This window comes from Pipistrellus kuhlii, unplaced genomic scaffold, assembly GCF_014108245.1.
Source record: "Pipistrellus kuhlii isolate mPipKuh1 unplaced genomic scaffold, mPipKuh1.p scaffold_m20_p_18, whole genome shotgun sequence".
NCBI lineage: Eukaryota > Metazoa > Chordata > Mammalia > Chiroptera > Vespertilionidae > Pipistrellus > Pipistrellus kuhlii.
In genome coordinates this window covers 19,896,006-19,914,373 of record NW_023425493.1, presented here as the reverse complement: position 1 = coordinate 19,914,373, position 18,368 = coordinate 19,896,006, and the positions used below count along the sequence as shown (strand labels likewise).

The following is an 18,368-nucleotide window of genomic DNA, read 5'->3' as shown; positions in this document are numbered from 1 at the left end:
ACTTGAACGTGTATCAGTCAGTTGTTTATGTACCTACTCCCCACTACAGGTATAGATGAGGACTTGGAGGAGGGAAGTTGATTGTAATTTCCTGACAATATAGTATATAATGTGTATATCTTTGTGCTCACCCCTCCTCCCCTTAAAGCCTGAAACCTACCACTCATAAATTCTCTAATTTACTGAGTACCTGGTATGTACAACTGTATTAACAGCTGCTGACAATATGAGCTTGCTTTGTGGAGCCTTTGGTGTGTGGAGGACCCAGACATTGTGAAATAGTCACAGCAAAGGATGGACTAGGGTGGCCTGCCTGCCTGCCGCTGAGCAGAGGTGCCCAGAGCTTGGAGAGGGGGTGAGAGATATCAGAGCAGACTTCGTGGAAGAACTTGGGGAAAGGCACACTATGAATATTTGATGAACTGCATGGAATTGAAATGGTGGCCGCTCAATAAATACTAGTTCATTGGTTGATTGATTGTGGGAAAAGCCTTAGAAGATCCTGAGAAGAAAAGGCCTCAAATCCCTATCGTTCTTATTACATAATTATTTCAGTGCATTTAAAGCTCCTCGTTTTTTATCTTATACTTTAAACATCAGGAGAAAACTGATAGGCCAACTTTATGATATTTTAAAATGACTCTGATGTTTTGGAATATTACATGGCTATAAGACTTTATGTATATTTAATATACTTAGTAAAATATGCAGTAAGCCCATGGCTGATTTTCTCTAAGGACTTCTCAGTGCCGAGGTGGGACTTAAATGTTTAATACTAATAATAATACTCATTATTCATATTTCTCTAGTGCTTTTCATCTTAGGAATCCGTCAAGCCTGGCAGCACCACAGTGATTGGCTGCATCTGGGCTCACCAGAAGGCTGACGGCATCCACATCTGGTCTCCCGTCTCCCTCCAGGGAGGGGAGGGTCCAGCTTAAAGGTGCAGCTTCCTCTGCCTATGGTGAATTTTCTCTTCCCTGACACAGATTCGTTCTGGCTCCCTCTGAAGGACTGCCCCTGTGTAGAACTGTTGCTTCCAGCCATGCCCCACAGATAGTCACTATCTTAGGACAAGGAAGAAAAGTGGTGCTAGGCTCTGAGGGTGGGGGAACACAAGCCATTCCTTTGGCTGGACACAGAGCCTGAGATGGGTGACTGGAGAGAGAGAAGGGCAAAGGGAGAGTCTCCCCTTGTTATGTAAACCCACGCTCTGCCCTTCCTGCTCTAGGTCACGGAGACCAGGACCGGCCCTCTGGGCTGCAGCAACTACGACAATCTGGACTCGGTCAGTTCAGTCCTGGTGCAAAGTCCGGAGAACAGAGTGCAGTTACTCGGTAAGCTGCACAGAGATGGTGTTCCACTCCTCACACCTGGTAAAACACATGGATCCCCAGGGAGTAAGGAAAAGTCCTACTGGACCCACCCATTTGCTCAAGCCCTTTTTAGACAAGAGTGACCGAGAGTTCTGGGACTGGTGGTTAACAACTTTCCAACTTCCCATCATTCATTTAAGAAAACTTCTGACATGATTTGCCCCACATCCAAGACCAATGCCACTGGACACCCCAAATCCAAAAACACTGTCACTATCCTACAGCAACAATGCATCCATCTTTATATCCCTTGACCTAGTTCAGCGATCTCCTTTGTTGCTTAAGGAACCTTCTGCTTTGTCTTGAGAACACACTGGGAACAGCTGGCCTTTGCAGAATGGTTATGGGGCCACCATCTCTAGCTCAATTAAGAACTATACAAACTATTGTACCACTGGTTACCCTGAAAGTAGTGCCCTGCTTTCTGTTATTAGTGGGCAATCTTCCTTGGGAGATCAAAGCGAGGAGGAGCGGGTGAGAGGAATGGGATCCTGGACTGAAGATAGAGAAGCAAGCAGGAAAACGGGAAAGCCAGAGGAAAGGAAAACGCCACTAGGTCAGGAGGCTGGAGGTGGGGCAGCCTCACTCCTGCTGTCTGTCCTCCAGGCACGCAAACGAAGTCAGACAGAGCTGTTTGGTAGTGGGAAAAGTTCATTTTTCTTAAGACCTAACTGAATTGGTCTCTGCTTAAGATATTATTGTCTCTGTATTATAAAATCAATAGCTCTCACCCAGGATCTATGATTACAAATTCCAGGCAACCTAAGTCGGATGCAACCCATAAATGCTTTAGGAATCAAGGAATAGATAACAAAGAGGAGTAAAAGACTCCTTTATTTAGAGGCACCTAAGGCAGTTAGCATCCCTCTTCTATGTCCCTGGGTGGGCTGGGTTGTTGTCTGGAAATTAGCAACCAGGGAAGTTCAGAATGTCTGGTGGTTCATTTGGAGTGGTTTAAGCCATTTAATTTTATAGCCCATCTCTCATGCAGACATTGCTCCGGGCACTTATTTTATAGCAGTGGGAAATGTTATGGTGAGGCAGAGGGAGGCGATAGGGGAGGTGAAAGGAGTGGACTTGTAGAGGGGTGGGTGTTGAGAGCATGCCTATGGACAGGGAGTGTGGGGAGGGCAGTTCTAAGGCCCCTGCAGGCACCACATCAAGAAAGGAAAATTCCAGAACAGTTCAGAAACGGGAGGGAGGCCTCGGACAAGAACACCAAACATCCACTGTGGCTGCAATTCTAACATATTTTGAATTGCTGAGACTGGGATACATACTTTGGGCTCTCTGATTTCCTGCCAAGGACAAGGTCAATGGTGTGAAAATAAACAGCTGGCAGACATTTGAGAAAAGGCGGTGCATCATATACAGAAATCCCTTTGTCCCTCAAAGTGTGCCTAGCGGGAGAGTCTCCTGACACAGGATCTCATAGTGTGCCTAATGGGGGGAGTTTCCTGCAGGTCTGACCTTGAACAAGCTCAGGCTGTATCTCAAGGCATGTTTGTCCCTCATTCATTCCTTAATATGTTTCCAACAGCTACTTTGTGTGGCTTGAAACTAACTAGGGGTATCTTCTACTACTTCCTGGTAAACAAATACCCACCACTGATGGGTGGGGAAACTGAAGCATTACAGCCAAGATCAGAGGATGCTAATTAGAAGAGCGCTGAGAGCCATTTGCATGTATCCAGGCCTGACTGATCTTGGGTATTTACCACCATCCTATTTTCGAATCTCCTCAAGAGTTAAATTTACATTGGGATGGAGCCGCCAGTCCTGGTGGGACAGGGCAGGGTCTGACACCAAGCAGACTGTACTAGTACTGTGAGCTGAGCTGGTCACTGTGGTCACTGGGCTTGGATTCCCTCACCTCTAAGAGGCTCAGTTTGACCACAACTGTTACTTGCAATTGTATATGGAAAGTACTTGGGGGTAGTTCCAGGCCACTATATACCCACAATACCTGTTCCTGCCTCCTAATCAGGGCAATCTCTGTCATTGGGGCTGGGGTGGGAAGCCCAGGAGGATCAGCATTCAGTAACATCCTAGGATGCCTGCTGCTAATCTCAGTGAAGCTAGAAAAAGGATGGTTATCAGAGACAAAGCAAAAAGCCCATCAAGGCTTGATTCCTCCCCCATGAGAGCTGTAAGCTCTTCTTTTATCTGAAACATCTTCCTGTTTCCATCCTAGAAATGCTGATGGGTAGCCAATAAGCCCGTTCATATGATGTGCACGCTCTCAATTTGGCTGATATAAGAGGTTCAACTAAGCCTTGGGCTTTGATGATCCTCATTTGCATTTTCAGATCCTCCCCCATCTGTCACTGGGGCAGTGGCAACCCTCTCTCCCAACCAGCTCAGCAGGATCAGGCCCTGGGGTGACCGTTCTTGGGCCCAGGATGCACAAGGCAGCAGAACCCCAGCTGGGGCTCCTGCAGCCTGGGGTGAGGGGAACTGAGCCCCACTGGTTCCGCCTGGCAATTTCCTGGCATGTCCTTTCCCTAGGCCTGCAGGTACTGCTGCCTGAGTACCTGCGTGAGCGCTTTGTGGCTGCAGCGCTGAGCTACATTACATGCAGCTCAGAGGGTGAGCTCATCTGCAAGGAGAATGACTGCTGGTGCCAGTGCAGTCCCACCTTCCCCGAGTGCAACTGTCCTGATGCTGACATCCAGGCCATGGAGGACAGCCTGCTGCAGATCCAGGACTCCTGGGCCACTCATAACCGGCAGTTTGAGGAGTCAGGTGAGCAATCATCGGTCCCATGTGTCCTTCCTGTCAATGGGAGGTGGCTGTGAGGTGTAGGGCAAGATCATGGGAACTCAACGCGGATCCTGACTCAGCAGTTTCTATCACCACTCTGAGTCTCAAATCATTTCTTTCTGTTTTACACGCAAATGGGCATACTACATACCGAAGAGATGTGTTTGAAGAGTTTAGTAAGCTAATGAAAGATAAGGGAGGCATAGGCTCTGTCTATTTTGTATGCTATAGGTTCCACAGTGCCTAGAATAGTGCCTGCACATAAGGTGCACAATAAATGTTTGCTGAATGAGTCAAGTGAATAGAAAAGTTCTAAGAGAGCCAGCCATGCTATGTGTAACTAATATCAATGTAACCTGGAGACCTAGATTCTGAAGGACTTGGTTTGTGTTATAGTCTGTGTCCCCCAAATTCATATGTTGAAAATCTAATGCACTCAGTGATGGTATTAGGTGGTGGGACTTTGGGGAGTGATTAGGTCACGAATGGGATTAGTGCCCTTATAAAAGAGACCCAGGGAGATTTCTAACCCTTTCCACCACGTGAGGACACGGTGAGAAGTCAGTCAGCCATCTGCAGCCCTGAAGAGGGCTTTCACTAGAACCTGGCCATACTGCAACTCCAATCTCAGACTTCCAACATCTACTAGTTAGTAGAACTGTGAGAAATGAGTTTCAGTGGTTTGTAAGTCACCAAGTGGAATTTTATTGTAGCAGCCCAAACAGACTAATTGTAAACACCCTGTTACTGCCCAGCTCTATAACCTCATGTTGGCCACACAGCTTCTCAATGCCTCAGTTTCCTCATCTGTTAGAGGGAAAGTGATAATGACAATTAGATAGAAGGCTTAAAAGGGATAATTTAGATAAAATAAATGTAAAAAGAACTCTGCACAATTCTATTCATACATTTCAATACTAATAAATGCTAGTTATATGGATATATTTAAAAAGCATAATGTTAGATAAAACAGCAAGAGGAATAGATATAATATATACATGTTTATATATAATAATATATGTAATGCTATAATAATCTATTAAATATAATACACATTTAATAGTACTTATATGGAGTTGAAGAATGTGCTAGTGAATACTTAATATTTTTATAAATACACTTGTAGAACACATAAACATATGTGATAATGATAGAGAAAACATACAAGAGAGTGCCCACATCTTGATGGAGAAGTGAGGAAGTTTGGGGTCTTCAAGTATATTTGCTTTGTCTTACTTCCTTAAAAATAATCTGAAACCAATACGGCAAAGGGCCAAAAGCTTGTTAGTGGGCACATAGGAATTTATCCTGCTATTCTCCATACCCCTTTGTATATTTAAACCTTTTATTTAACAGAACAATGCACAGGATAGTTATGTTTCACTACAGGAGTGATTCTCCAGTTCTCTGCGGGGGATGCAGAACCAGATGCTTGAGAAGTCAGAATGAGCTGAGGCCCCTGTCATTATGAGTTCTAGGCAAGGCATTTAACAGCTAAGAAGTACATCCCACCCCAGGCCTCCAACCCCAGCTGCTACGGGCTACTGGGGATATTTGTTCTGTAACTTTTAAGTGTGCGGGAAAAGACTTTGAGCTTTCACCGCCATGAATTGCTGCTGCTGAGTAAACGAGGACTCTCTGGATCTCCACCAGGAGACTGGTGGCTGCAGGTCCCATTAAAGCAGATGTGGGCAGATCTCTGAGCATGAATTCAGAAAGCATGTTGTGACCAGGAAGCCCGGAGAACATCTCAAACTGGCAGTAGGAGCTGAGAATCAGAAAGCACATTGCTTCTGGATTAGCTACAGGAAAGAATGGGTATCTGACCAAGACTGGAAGCTGGAAAAAAAAAAAAAAGGCAGTATATCCTAGAGTAAAAAAAAAAAAAAAAAAAAAAAAAAAAAAAAAAAAAAAGGTTAGGGAGAGGGTGGCTGATCTCAGAGACTGAAAGGCTTTCAGTAAGATTTCTCAGCTGGTGCTCTATCCTCTCTGTGTCCCCATTGGCCAGTCAGTTCTGGGCCATGTACACCGGCCTCCAGCACTGCTACCAGCTGCTGGGAGCCAGCTTGAAAGTGGTGTTCACCCTTAAGAGCGCCACATTTTCCATAAGGGTGTTGCGGTGTCTTTGAAGATTGGCCTCAGACAGCGCTCTAATGACTTACAAGGAAGTAGAAAGGGGAAAAGAGATGTGCCCCAAGGTCATTGGCCCCTTGGGGATGACAGATTGGCTCTGAATGACTTACAAGGAAGTAGAAAGGAAAAAAGAGATGTCATTGGCCCCTTGGGAATGACAGAGATCTGTCTTGAAATTGAGAAGCATATTAAGGACAGGAAGGATGGGAAAGCCACATTTTATGGTATATTAATTATTTCTCCATAAAGCTATTGAAAAATACACAAAAAAAGAGCCTGAGAGAGTGGCTGTGAAGCCTCCTTCTGTATGCAGTGACTCTGAAGGGCCAGGGAGCGCCCGCCTGCCCCTCCGGGGGCATGGACGGACCCCCTCAGCCCTGTCTGTGTCCTTGCCCACAGAGGAATTCCAAGCCCTGCTGAAAAGGCTGCCTGAGGACAGGTTCCTGAACTCCACAGCCATCTCCCAGTTCTGGGCCATGGATGCTGGCCTCCAGCACCGCTACCAGCAGCTGGGAGCCAGCTTGAAAGTGTTGTTCAAGAAGATGCATCGGATCGTCAGCCGGCTCTTCAACCTCTGCAAACGCTGCCACCGGCAGCCTCGCTTCCGTCTGCCCAAGGAACGGTGAGCACTGCAGGCCCCGAAACCAGTGCTTGGCACCTCCCCAACAGCTAAGGCCAGGGTGGACCCTCTGCCCAACATGGGAGACCCAGAAATAGGGAGACACATAAATGGCCTTTTAGATGTTCCTATTATCTTGACCTACTCATGTATCCTCAACTATGAGATGTACATAAAGCGAGGAAAAAAAAAAAAAAGAGAGAGAGGCTAGTTGGACTTTTATATGAATGATAGTAGAATCAAATGCTATCCTAATAATACTCCTATTCTCACTTATTTCCATTTGGATACGTCTTCTAGATAAGTCCTCTAGGGGAGTCAAAGCTCATACACTAACTGCTTGGGATAGGAACTACACACATTGGATTATTTTGAAGAGTCACAAGAGAAAAGAGTCACAAGAGAAAAGAGAGCTGGGGTCCTGTGTCCTCGGGAATAGAGTGGGGCTGTATGTTAGGCACTCACTCACTCATCTGCTCATTGACTCATTTGTTCAACAAGTTTTTATTAAGTCTATATTGCATGTGATTTGATTAAGCTGTGGGGGATATTTTGGAAGTCTGAAAAAATATACAGAAACATAAAAACTGAAAAATTGCAACTATGTGGCAGCCACTTAAAGCCACTTCACTTCATGTTCATGGAGTGTAAATAAAAAAACATGGTCTAGTAGAAGCAAAGGCCAAAGAGGAAAGCCACCATGGGGAAGGAGGAGTGGCCAGGCTGTAAGGGAGGAGATGGAAAGGCGGGTGCATGTGAACGGGGCATTCCAGGAGAGGAAGCTGCCCTGGCAACAACCCAGAAGCACCACTCTACCTGAGGCACAGGTGGGAAGGAAGAGAAGGGGGAGTGCAGGCCAGCGAGGGATTTGAAGACCAATTCATTTCTTTTCAACAAATAATTATCAAATATTTACCATGCACTGGGAACAATTCTAGCTCCTAAGAACATGTTGGCGAATAACACAGTGTCCCTGCTCTGATGACATCTGTAAGGAAGTGGAATCCGCCAAGCTCATCCCTTGTCTATGAACAAGTCAGGACCAAAGAAACACAATAATTTTCGATCCTGATCACTGCTGTGGGTTCACAGAAACAGGGTGATGAGACAGAGAATGTCTGTGCATTTTTTCTGGAAGGGAAGTCACGGAAGACCTCTTTGGGAAGGCATTTTTAAAAGGAGCCATGTTAGGAAATTTCTATTCTTGGTGGAAGAGTGAGAGAAGCAGAAGGAACACAAAGGACAGCGACTAAGAAGGAGAGGGAGTTGGCAGGATGTTTGAAAGTGGAGAGCTGGCTGTGAGAAGATCTTCTTTAGGAGGCTGGAAACCTGATTTGACATGAAAGATGGCGCAGAGCTCTGCAGGCTTTTGAGTGAGGCAGTGAGGCGGTACCTGGGAAGGATGAACTTGGCGGATTCCACTTCAAGGTTGATGTCAAATATGTCTGGGGCAGATCTGTCAGAGACTGAGTCCCAGGCCCTAGTCAGTCTCTCCAAAGTGGCACAGTAGGGTTTCCATCTTTTAGAGAACGTGGGCCTTTAATTTCCTGATTGCTTTCCCTGTCTGCTGGTCACTGTCCTAGTACCCTCAGGGAGGATGGCAGTGTGGTGTGCACCTTCCTATGACTCTTGCTTCATCTTTATCTCCTCTCCCAAAGGTCCTTGTCTTACTGGTGGAACCGAATCCAGTCCTTCCTCTATTGTGGAGAAAGCACCTTCCCTGGCACCTTCCTGGAGCAGAGCCACAGCTGCAGCTGCCCCTATGATCAATCTTCCTGCCAGGGCCCCATCCCATGTGCCTTGGGTGAAGGGTCTGCCTGTGCCCACTGTGCCCGGGACAACAGTACACGCTGTGGGGGCTGCAATCCAGGCTACGTGCTGATCCAAGGGCTGTGCCGGCCAGAGGTGGCTGAGTCCCTTGAGAATCTCCTGGGGCTGGAGACAGACCTGCAGGACCTGGAGTTGAAGTACCTGCTGCAGAAGTGGGACAGCCGCATTGAGGTGCACTCCATCTTCATCAGCAATGACATGCGCCTGGGCAGCTGGTTTGACCCCTCCTGGAGGAAGCGCATGCTGCTCACCCTGAAGAGCAACAAGTACAAGCCTGGGCTTGTGCATGTGATGCTGGCCCTGTCCCTGCAGATCTGCCTCACCAAGAATAGCACCTTGGAGCCCGTCATGGCCATCTACGTCAACCCCTTTGGAGGCAGCCATTCTGAGAGCTGGTTCATGCCCGTGAATGAGGCCCACTTCCCTGTCTGGGAAAGGACTAACGTGGACGCGGCTGCCCAGTGCCAGAACTGGACAATCACATTGGGGAACAGGTGGAAGACCTTCTTTGAGACAGTCCATGTTTACTTACGGAGCCGAATCAAGTCCCTGGATGACAGCTCCAATGAGACTATCTACTATGAGCCCCTGGAGATGACAGATCCCTCCAAGAACTTGGGCTACATGAAAATCAACACCTTGCAGGTCTTCGGTTACAGCCTGCCCTTTGACCCAGACGCCATACGGGACTTAATCCTCCAGTTGGATTACCCGTACACTCAAGGCTCCCAGGACTCTGCCCTCTTGCAGCTCATAGAGCTTAGGGACCGGGTTAACCAGCTATCTCCACCTGGCAAAGTCCGGCTGGACCTTTTCTCCTGCTTGCTCCGGCACCGGCTCAAACTGGCAAACAATGAGGTGGGCAGGATCCAGTCCTCCCTGAGGGCTTTCAATTCCAAGCTGCCAAATGCTGTGGAGTATGAGACAGGCAAACTCTGTAGCTAATGGGGAGGGGAGTCCACTTCAGTGCTGGACAGGAAGGGAATCCATGCATCCAGGCACTCACCTTGGTGCCAACAAGGGGCTCCCTTGAGACTCTGCACCCAGCAGATGGGACCTCGGGGATTGGACTGACACAGACAGGAGAGAAATAAGCAGTCACTGCACATGCACACACCCCCCATGTGTGCACATGCAGACACACACACACACACACACACACACACACACACACGCTCCCTTGAGGAGGCTACAACTCAGCAGCCTCCTGTCTGTAAAGTCGGTGCTTTCTGAAATGAATGCAGTTGAAGGAGATGAGCCAAGGGAGAGATTAAGAAAAAGAACCAGCCAAACCATGAAACAAACAAATCCTTAAAAGTGATTCTTATCATTCAAGGAAGCAAGAGGGGCAAAGAGGAAGGGTGGAGCTCCTGTTCTCTCAGTGGAGTCACTTTTGTATTCTTTTTAACCAGTTTTCTTGAAACAACGGTGTTTCGTGATTCCCACAATGGCTCCTACTTTTTGTACTCTGACTCCTCTGAGCCCTCCTAGATGCTGACTGCTCCCCAAGGCGGCTCCTTTAAGAAACAGAGGAAGTGACATCAACTGAGGACTCTCAGGGTGGGCAGGTGGCCTTGCTCCCACTTCACCTTTCTTCCTCCCCCTGGTCCCCTAGCTTCCTGGACTACCCCAGTTTGGGGGCTGGGCTTGTTCCCCGCCCCATCCTCCCCGCCCCTGGTTCAGCCAGAGCTCCCTTCCTATAGCCCCCAATCTGTCCAAGAAAGCAGCTGTCCAGTTAGAGAGACAATGTCTAGGAAAATGTTCTTTTTTAAAAACAAAAACAAAAATATTTATTTTGTGATTGTTTTCCTTGTCAATCTGCTCCAGCCACATGAACATATGAGTAAAAAAAATAATTGATTTAATATATATTTTTAAAGACCTTTATTAGGGGGGAAATGAGAGGGAAAAGAGGCAAAAAGAGTATAGTTTCCTGGATTTTGTATTGCTCTATGGGTGACATGTGGGTGTCCTTAGATGGTAAATATTGCTGTGTGGGAGGCTGGTTGGCTAGTATATACACAAGTGAATGCATGCCTGTCTTGACTGGGTATGAGGTGTGTGTGTGTGTGTGTGTGTGTGTGTGTGTGTGTGTGTGAGAGAGAGAGAGAGAGAGAGAGAGAGAGAGAGAGAGAGAGAGAGAGAGAGAGAGAGAATAAAGATTGGAATGAGATGGAGGCAGAATTCTCCCAGGTAACTATGTAGCTGCCCCTCTCCTTTTTCCCATGAGTGAGGACTAACACGTTCCTAACCTATCAGGAGAATGAAAGTCTTCGCTCTTTAGGGGAACTGCAGCCTTTATGCTGGGCCAATGCTGGCTAAATGGGGCACCTCTGACTGCTGCAGACATCAGGAGAATTTCCACACTCCGCAACTTAGTCTGGGACCGCCCTTTGAGGACACTGGGAAAGATGCAGACGTGGCATGAGTTTCCTCCTTCTGTCTGGTCACCACCTTCCCAGCCTGAAAAGCAGGTTTGACATACACCACACAGGGCAGTGTCTCTTCTCCCCTTAGTGCCTTCCCTAGGTGGTATGGGAATCTCTTCACAGCAAATCTTTTTTGAAAAACTATGTCTCTCTATCTGTTCTCCACATGCCCTGAGCACAATGTGTAGGCATAACAGCCTCCATTTTATTCAAGCAGAAGTCACCACATAAATACTAAGTACCTCATTCTGTACCTGTGGTACATCTCAGTTAATAAGAAATGAACTGGGAGACAATGAGAGGATGGCCATGTCCATCTGCCCAAGAGCGTCCATGTTTGTCATTACATACAGAAGAGTCCAGCATTATATTTAATCCCTGAACCATCTCTCAGTTCACAAGGACCTGAAATCCCAGGTAGATAAGGAGCCTAGGGCATTTCTTCTCTCACATCTCCCTAAAGTCTACTAGGGTAGGAATGCAGAGTGATGGATGAACTAGGGACAGTTATTACCTATTTCTAGTTCAGCCACTGCTGTCATGAAGTGGGAGGGTGTGTCTCTAGCTCTTTGTCAATAGGGCTATGGATGTACCAAGACTGCTTCTAGAAGGCAGATGGAAGAAAAGGATGAAATAAAGAATGGACAGGATTCCTTAAGGGGCTATTAAAGGCTTTAAACCATGAATTCAGCATAAAATTTCTCAAAAAGCTCGCCTAAGAAATGCCATAATAATAAAAGGATGCCCCTGGTCAAATTTTTCACTTTCAAAGTCTATAGTACAAAGATAATATGAACCAACTATTCCCAGATATACTCACAAATAAAGAATTGTCACTAATTAGTAGTGGGTTGTCAATGTTGGTGAACTCCCTGTGGAATTAAGAGCCAAATCACGGTTCAGTTACTGGCTGTAACAATCAGGAATTCAAGCCTTAATTGTCACTCAAAAGAACTAATACATCAAATGTAATCTGTCCTAATGCTTGAGACTAATACCTCTAATACTAAATAATGTATTTAATACCTGCTGCTAATAATATAATACCATGATCTGCAGGCCTATTCACGCACACACAGCCAAAAACATAAATGAAGACTGTTCAAATACTTGGTATCACAAATAATTCACATACAGTTCTTGGCTTCTTTTCACAAATATGAAAATAATCTTCACGTTGGGCAGAGCCGCCTTATGTGTAGATGGAATGCATTGCTAAACGATGTCCTGCCCCCAAATATCATTGGCAAAGTCTGTAATTTCATCATGTAAGTCTGTTCTCTTGCACAAGAGAGATCTTTTTTATACCATTATGTTTCATATGAAAATGAAAATGCCCTTAGGAGGAAATAAATCTTAGAAGGTAACCCACTAGCAAAAGAGAGGGTGCAATTTTTGGAGTTGGAAGGTTTTTAGAGGTCATTCAGTCAACTCATTTCTGATGTAAGGAAGAAGAGGTGAAAGAACTTGCCCAAGGTTGTATATGTTAGCAGAGCTGGGAATAGCACTGAACCTGCTTTTTTCTCTACCTCTCTCTCTAGTAAATGACATCTGGGTCTTGGGAGATGACAGGCACCCTGTGTGGGGCTTAGGAGTGTGAGGGTGGAGGAAAGGTGACTTTCCAGAAGAGGAGGACTACATAGAGGTGGGAATAGCTTCCCATCTTTCCCTGGGATTGGTTCTAGCAAAAGTTACCAGCTTCTCTAACAGGCAATAGAAAAAGACTGAAGTTTCTTCCGGGACAAGCTTTCAGCACAGCCTAGACACATTTCCATCCAGGTTGGATCACCTTACTGGACTCCTGATGACCCTATCAGCTAGATGTTTTTTATTTACAACATCCTGCCTCTAATTTATTGATGTTTTCTATAGATCACCAATCAGAGTTTGAATAGCTTTACAAATCTGTGTAACATCTTTCTTGTGAAGGCTAGAGGCATCTGGGTACCACCAATACCAAAGGGCTTAGGCAGTGCAGTCAGCATGTGAAGTGTATGACCGGAATCTAGGCCATGGCAGAGAAAGAGAATGAAGCAAGCTCTGCTGTGCACTGAGTTCTCACTCCTCCTAGCAGTAGAATGAGAATATTGACCAATGGATACAAAGCTATCTATGGCTGGAACTCCTGGCCTAGAAGGACAGGTGGAAAATTCAGATAGTGTGATTGACTGTAGACCCACACTTTTCTTCTTGTTCTGCCTTCAACCATCTCCACACCCATGAGCAAATCACTTCACTTCTCCCAATTTCTCCTCTGAGTATGAGGGAGTTGGATTTCCTACTCAGGTAGTGGGGTAGGAAATAGTACCTTCTGGTACTATCCTTTTAAAAGCAGTGTGACCCAGGAGACAACCCGAGAAGTCAGACAGATCTGGATTTGTATAGTGGCTCCACATTTATATTTAAGTGACCTTAATTCTTGACTTGTCCCCTTATCTGTAACCCAACTATTTCATGCCCACTTCCATGAGATTTTTCTTTTCTTTCTTTCTGAACACTCACCTCTCTGCTCTATAGACTTTTGCTCTATACTCTCCAATGTCCACAACACATGTATTATCTTCAGTTCTCCAAATATCAAGCCTGTTTCTTCTCTTTCTCATATCCTCCTTTTCTTTATTCATGTTTTAAGAGCTAGGCATTAGGCTCAAGTGCAGGGTATTGAAAACTCTTTGAAACATGCTTCCGGGCCATGGAGATTTGGACAATATAATGTGTGTGTGGGGGGGGGGGGGGGGAGTTGCATACACAAATCAGAGCGGTGCATTCTCTAGGAGAGATGTACAAAATTCTGATGATGCACAGAAAAGTCACTCCCTGGAAGAGACAATAACGACACTTACTGTGAATCTCCTAGAACTATGGGAGAAATACCCCCGGTGTCCAGATGTTTTACATCTCAATGGAGGGAAAGACCTAATATATAACATGTGTGTCCTTTTTAGAGAGCAGAAAAGTTCAAGGATGGCAGCAGAACCCTACTGAAGTCACACGTGTCTAGTTGGTGCCCTTATTTCTAACTCCTGAACCCCATGTCAGCACCAAGGCATTCAGTCTAAGGCATGCTCAAGGGAGCTGCCATGGGAGGTCTGTTTAGTAGCAGAGCTGCCTCACCCTATTGAGGGTACAATGGTCTCAAAAGAGTGATTCCTGACTTAAAGGGTGCATACATCTGCAGATTCTGATTCAACAGGTCTGGGTGGGGCCCCAGATTCTGCACGTCTAACAAGTTCCCAAGTGATGCTATTGCTGCTGGTACGTGGACCACATTTTCAGAAGTAAGTTTCTTAGGGAGTCTGCCTGTTATCTTCCTGCAGCATCAGCACTCTAAACCAGGAGCCTCCCAGGAGCACGGGGGCTGAGAAACAGAAAGGTTAATCATGTCTGGCTAGGAGGTGAGGACCTCATTTATGAAAATCTTGGTGCTCTACTGGCCTTTCATCTTTCAACCAGTTAGGAACCAGGTGACTGACCTCTATGTACTAGTAGGGTAAAAAAAAAAAAAAAAAAAAAAAAAAAAAAAAAAAAAAAACACAGAGAAGGGAGAAAAGAAAGGAAACAACCAAATCAAAATTCTGTGGGCTGAGAGCTAGCTTGCTTATGAATGCGTTTGCAGCACAGCAGTCCTACAGACCGGCTGAATCATGCTGATGGAGTAAAAGGTCTTTTTCCCTAAGCCTATCAGAGTAAATCTGTTCAGAAGTGGGAGAGGGAGTACCTGCCAGTCTGTGGAAACACACATCAGAGAAGACGATTAAATTTATACAGCAATGTGCAAGCACCCAGAGGCCCCAGACTTCAGACTGCACCCCCAGGCACCTCATCTAAGAAATAAAATGAATCACTTTTGTTTTCAGCTCTGTCCTCCTCCCCTTCAGCCTGTATGATTACTACTACCCTTGCATCATTAATAAAAATAGCCTCCAGAATTTATGGAGGGTCATTCTTCCAAGGATCTCGGAACTTGGAGGAATGAATCAATCAATGTTATTTATTGAGCATTTTCAGCCAGTAGATGTGAGGAATAAAGCAAACATGTATTTAGTAGGCACACTCTCTTAATTCAATTTTTTTGCAGATGACTAAAAAGTGAAACTTGAGTAGGGGAGAAGCTGTACAGCTAAGTGAAAACAGAAGCTGGACTTAGAATGCTTTATGCAGTCAGACTGCCTTGGTTCAAATCCCGTCTCTGTCATTTACACATTGTGAGAAACAAGATATGTCATCAAATCTTTTTCAGCCGCAGTCTGCACATCTGTGTAAGAGGGACAATAGCAGTGTGCATAGCATAGGATGTTGTGATGGTCAAATAAGGAAAGACATGTGAAGGACCTTGACAGGCTCACAGTACATGCTCAGTAAGTGTGGGTTGTTTTTAATGCATTAGATACTTTCTATGTTTGGGGAAAAGGAAAGGGAGGGGAAGGAAGGAGAAGCAAAGGAAAGCAAAGGAAAAGCAAAGAAATATCCATGTTATTCACTTGCTGAAGCAAACCTCTTCCTGGTAACAAAGAGACATTTATCGCCTGGGCCATTACAGAAGGGTCACTGGATAATATAATGGAAAAGGTCTTCAATTACAATATTGGCAGACTTAGATAAGCCATTCAAATGGATATTTTTATATAGACCCTCTATAAAAGCAGAGAATAAAATATTATAACATCACTCCTCACCAAAATGCCCCGTGGCTGGCTGGGACTTGTGGCCCAAGTACATTGTTTCTGATGATGTAACTTATTACTGTGATCGAGCCTGGAGTACCTAAGCCAATGGTTAGTTAATGTGTCCATTAGACTGTCTCTTTCCAATAGCGCATATTAAGTGCACTTTTAGCAAATTCCAGATTGCAGTCAATTCCTGGTTGAATTCTTTGATGGGGAGCCAGGGTGTAGTACTGCCATACATTTTTTATCAATAGATACAGACATGAGGGAGGCAGAGTTTTTATTCCAGTTGCTTGTATTGGAAGTATAGGACTTGGGTAGGCAGAAAGGTGGAGAAAATGTTCTAAAAAGAGCATATGTCTGGGCACATAGTCGAGGACATGATGATGGTTCAGCTTAATGTTCACATTCTAAATCTAGCCTTCTTCCTGGGTCAATGCCCTTCACTTTCTTTATTCCTTCTTTATCAAATAGCTTTATTAAGATTCATATACTATGAAGTTCACCCTTACTTTAAAGTGTACAATTCAGTCATTTTTATTCAAAAGGGTGTGCATCGATCACCACTATCTAATTCCAGAACATTTACATCTCCCAAGAAAGAAACCCTATGCCCATTAGCAATCTCTCTGCATTCCTCCCTAACTCCCAGTCCTTGGCAACTGCTAATCTATTTGATGTCTCTATGGAGAGGCCTATTTTGAACCTTTTATATAAGTGTGATCATACAATATATATGACGCATAAACATCATATGATTTACAAATACAAATATTTTCTCCCACTATGTGGATTTCCTTTTTTTCACTTACTTGATAGTGTCTTTTTAAGCATAACAGTTTAAATTTTTGATCAAGTCTATTTTTTTCTTTTGCTGCTTACTTTTGGTGTCCTATCTACACATCTCCTGCCTAAACTAACATCACTTAGATTCATGCCTATGTTATTTTCTAAGAAGGAAATATTTTAGAAACGCAAAAGAAAGAAACTTTAAGAAGAAAGTTTAAAGAAGAGTTTTTAAAAAGGTTTAAGAGTCCCAGCTTTTACATTTAGGCCTCTGATACATTTTGAGTTAAATTTTGTGCATGGCGTGAGACAGGGGTCCAACTTCATTCTTTTGCATGTGGATATCCAGTTGTTCCAGTACATTGGTTGAAAAGACTTTTCTTCCCCCAAGGAATTGTCTTGGCACATGTATCAAAAACTAATTGACCATAATTGTATGGCTTGATATCTGTACTCTCATTTTGACTTGATGTATCCATATGTCTCTCATTATGACAATACCTCTCTGTATTTTTCACTTAGCTTTGTAATAAGTTTTAAAATCAGGAAATATATATCTTCCAACTTTTTTTTCCTTATCAAGATGTTATGGCTATTCTGGGCCTCTTGTATTTGCATATGAATATAAAGTTCAGCTTGCCATTTTCTGCACACAAAAAGACATCTGGGACTTGATAGGGATTGTGTTGAATCTGTACATCAATTTGGGGAGTACTGCCATCATAATCATGTCTTTTGATCCATCAACATGGAACATCTTTCCATTCAAATCTTTAATTTCTTTTAATGGTATTTTGTAGTTTTTGGCCTTAAAAGTCTCACACTACTTTTGCTAAATTCATTTATAAGTATTTTATTATTTTTATGTTATTATAAATGGAATTATTTCCTTAATTTCATATTTTGGATTGTTCACTGTTTGTGCATACATACAATAGTTAAACTTGCTTTATTATTTCTAACAGATATTGTTTTTTGGTGTGGATTCCTTAGAACATTTTTTATACAAGAGCAACTCATCTTCAAATAGTTTTACTATTCCCTTTATTCTTTTTTAAAAATATATTTTATTGATTTTTTATAGAGAGGAAAGGAGAGGGAGAGAGAGGGATAGAGAGCTAGAAACATTGATGAGAGAGAAACATTGGCCAGCTGCCTCCTACACACCCCCTACCGGGGATGTGCCGGCAACCAATATGCATGCCCTTGACCAGATCAAACCTGGGACCTTTCAGTCCGCAGGCCGGCGCTCTATCTACTGAGCCAAACCGGTTTTGGCCCCTTTATTCTTAATGATTCAACTTCAGTCAGTATTTTCTTGCTCTTGCTGCCTCTAGTGGGGCCAGGAGGACTTTCCCTTTATGCTCTGACCAGGAGCACTTGAGAAAATTATTTTACTATGGAGTCAGGTTGGCCTACAGAAAAATATATCTCGCCGAAACCGGTTTGGCTCAGTGGTAGAGCGTCGGTCTGCAGACTGAAAGGTCCCAGGTTAGATTCCGGTCAAGGGCATGTACCTGAGTTGCGGGCACATCCCCATTAGGGCGTGTGCAAGAGGCAGCTGGTCAATGTTTCTCTCTCATTGACGTTTCTAGCTCTCTATATCTCTTCCTTCCTCTCCGTAAAAAAAAATCAATAAAATATATTTTTTTTTTAAAAGGATAAGCAAAATAAAGATGGCCATGAAAGTGATACAGATTTAAAATATCTATATCTATATCTATATCTATATCTATCTATCTATCATCTATCTATCTATCTATCT

The 18,368-nt window shown here is 44.3% G+C and overlaps 1 protein-coding gene across 1 annotated transcript in view; it reads left to right on the top strand.

The window, feature by feature from the left end:
* The window catches only part of BRINP2 (BMP/retinoic acid inducible neural specific 2), a 94,690-nt gene extending 77,190 nt beyond the window's left edge, over positions 1 to 17,500 (top strand). Inside the window, exons 5-8 of the mRNA XM_036442671.2 lie at positions 1,232 to 1,337; positions 3,885 to 4,121; positions 6,672 to 6,894; positions 8,550 to 17,500. Of these exons, the coding sequence (XP_036298564.1) occupies positions 1,232 to 1,337; positions 3,885 to 4,121; positions 6,672 to 6,894; positions 8,550 to 9,666 (1,683 nt within the window). The 3' untranslated portion in view covers positions 9,667 to 17,500. The remainder of the gene's footprint in view (positions 1 to 1,231; positions 1,338 to 3,884; positions 4,122 to 6,671; positions 6,895 to 8,549) is intronic.
* Positions 17,501 to 18,368: the final 868 nt, after the last annotated feature.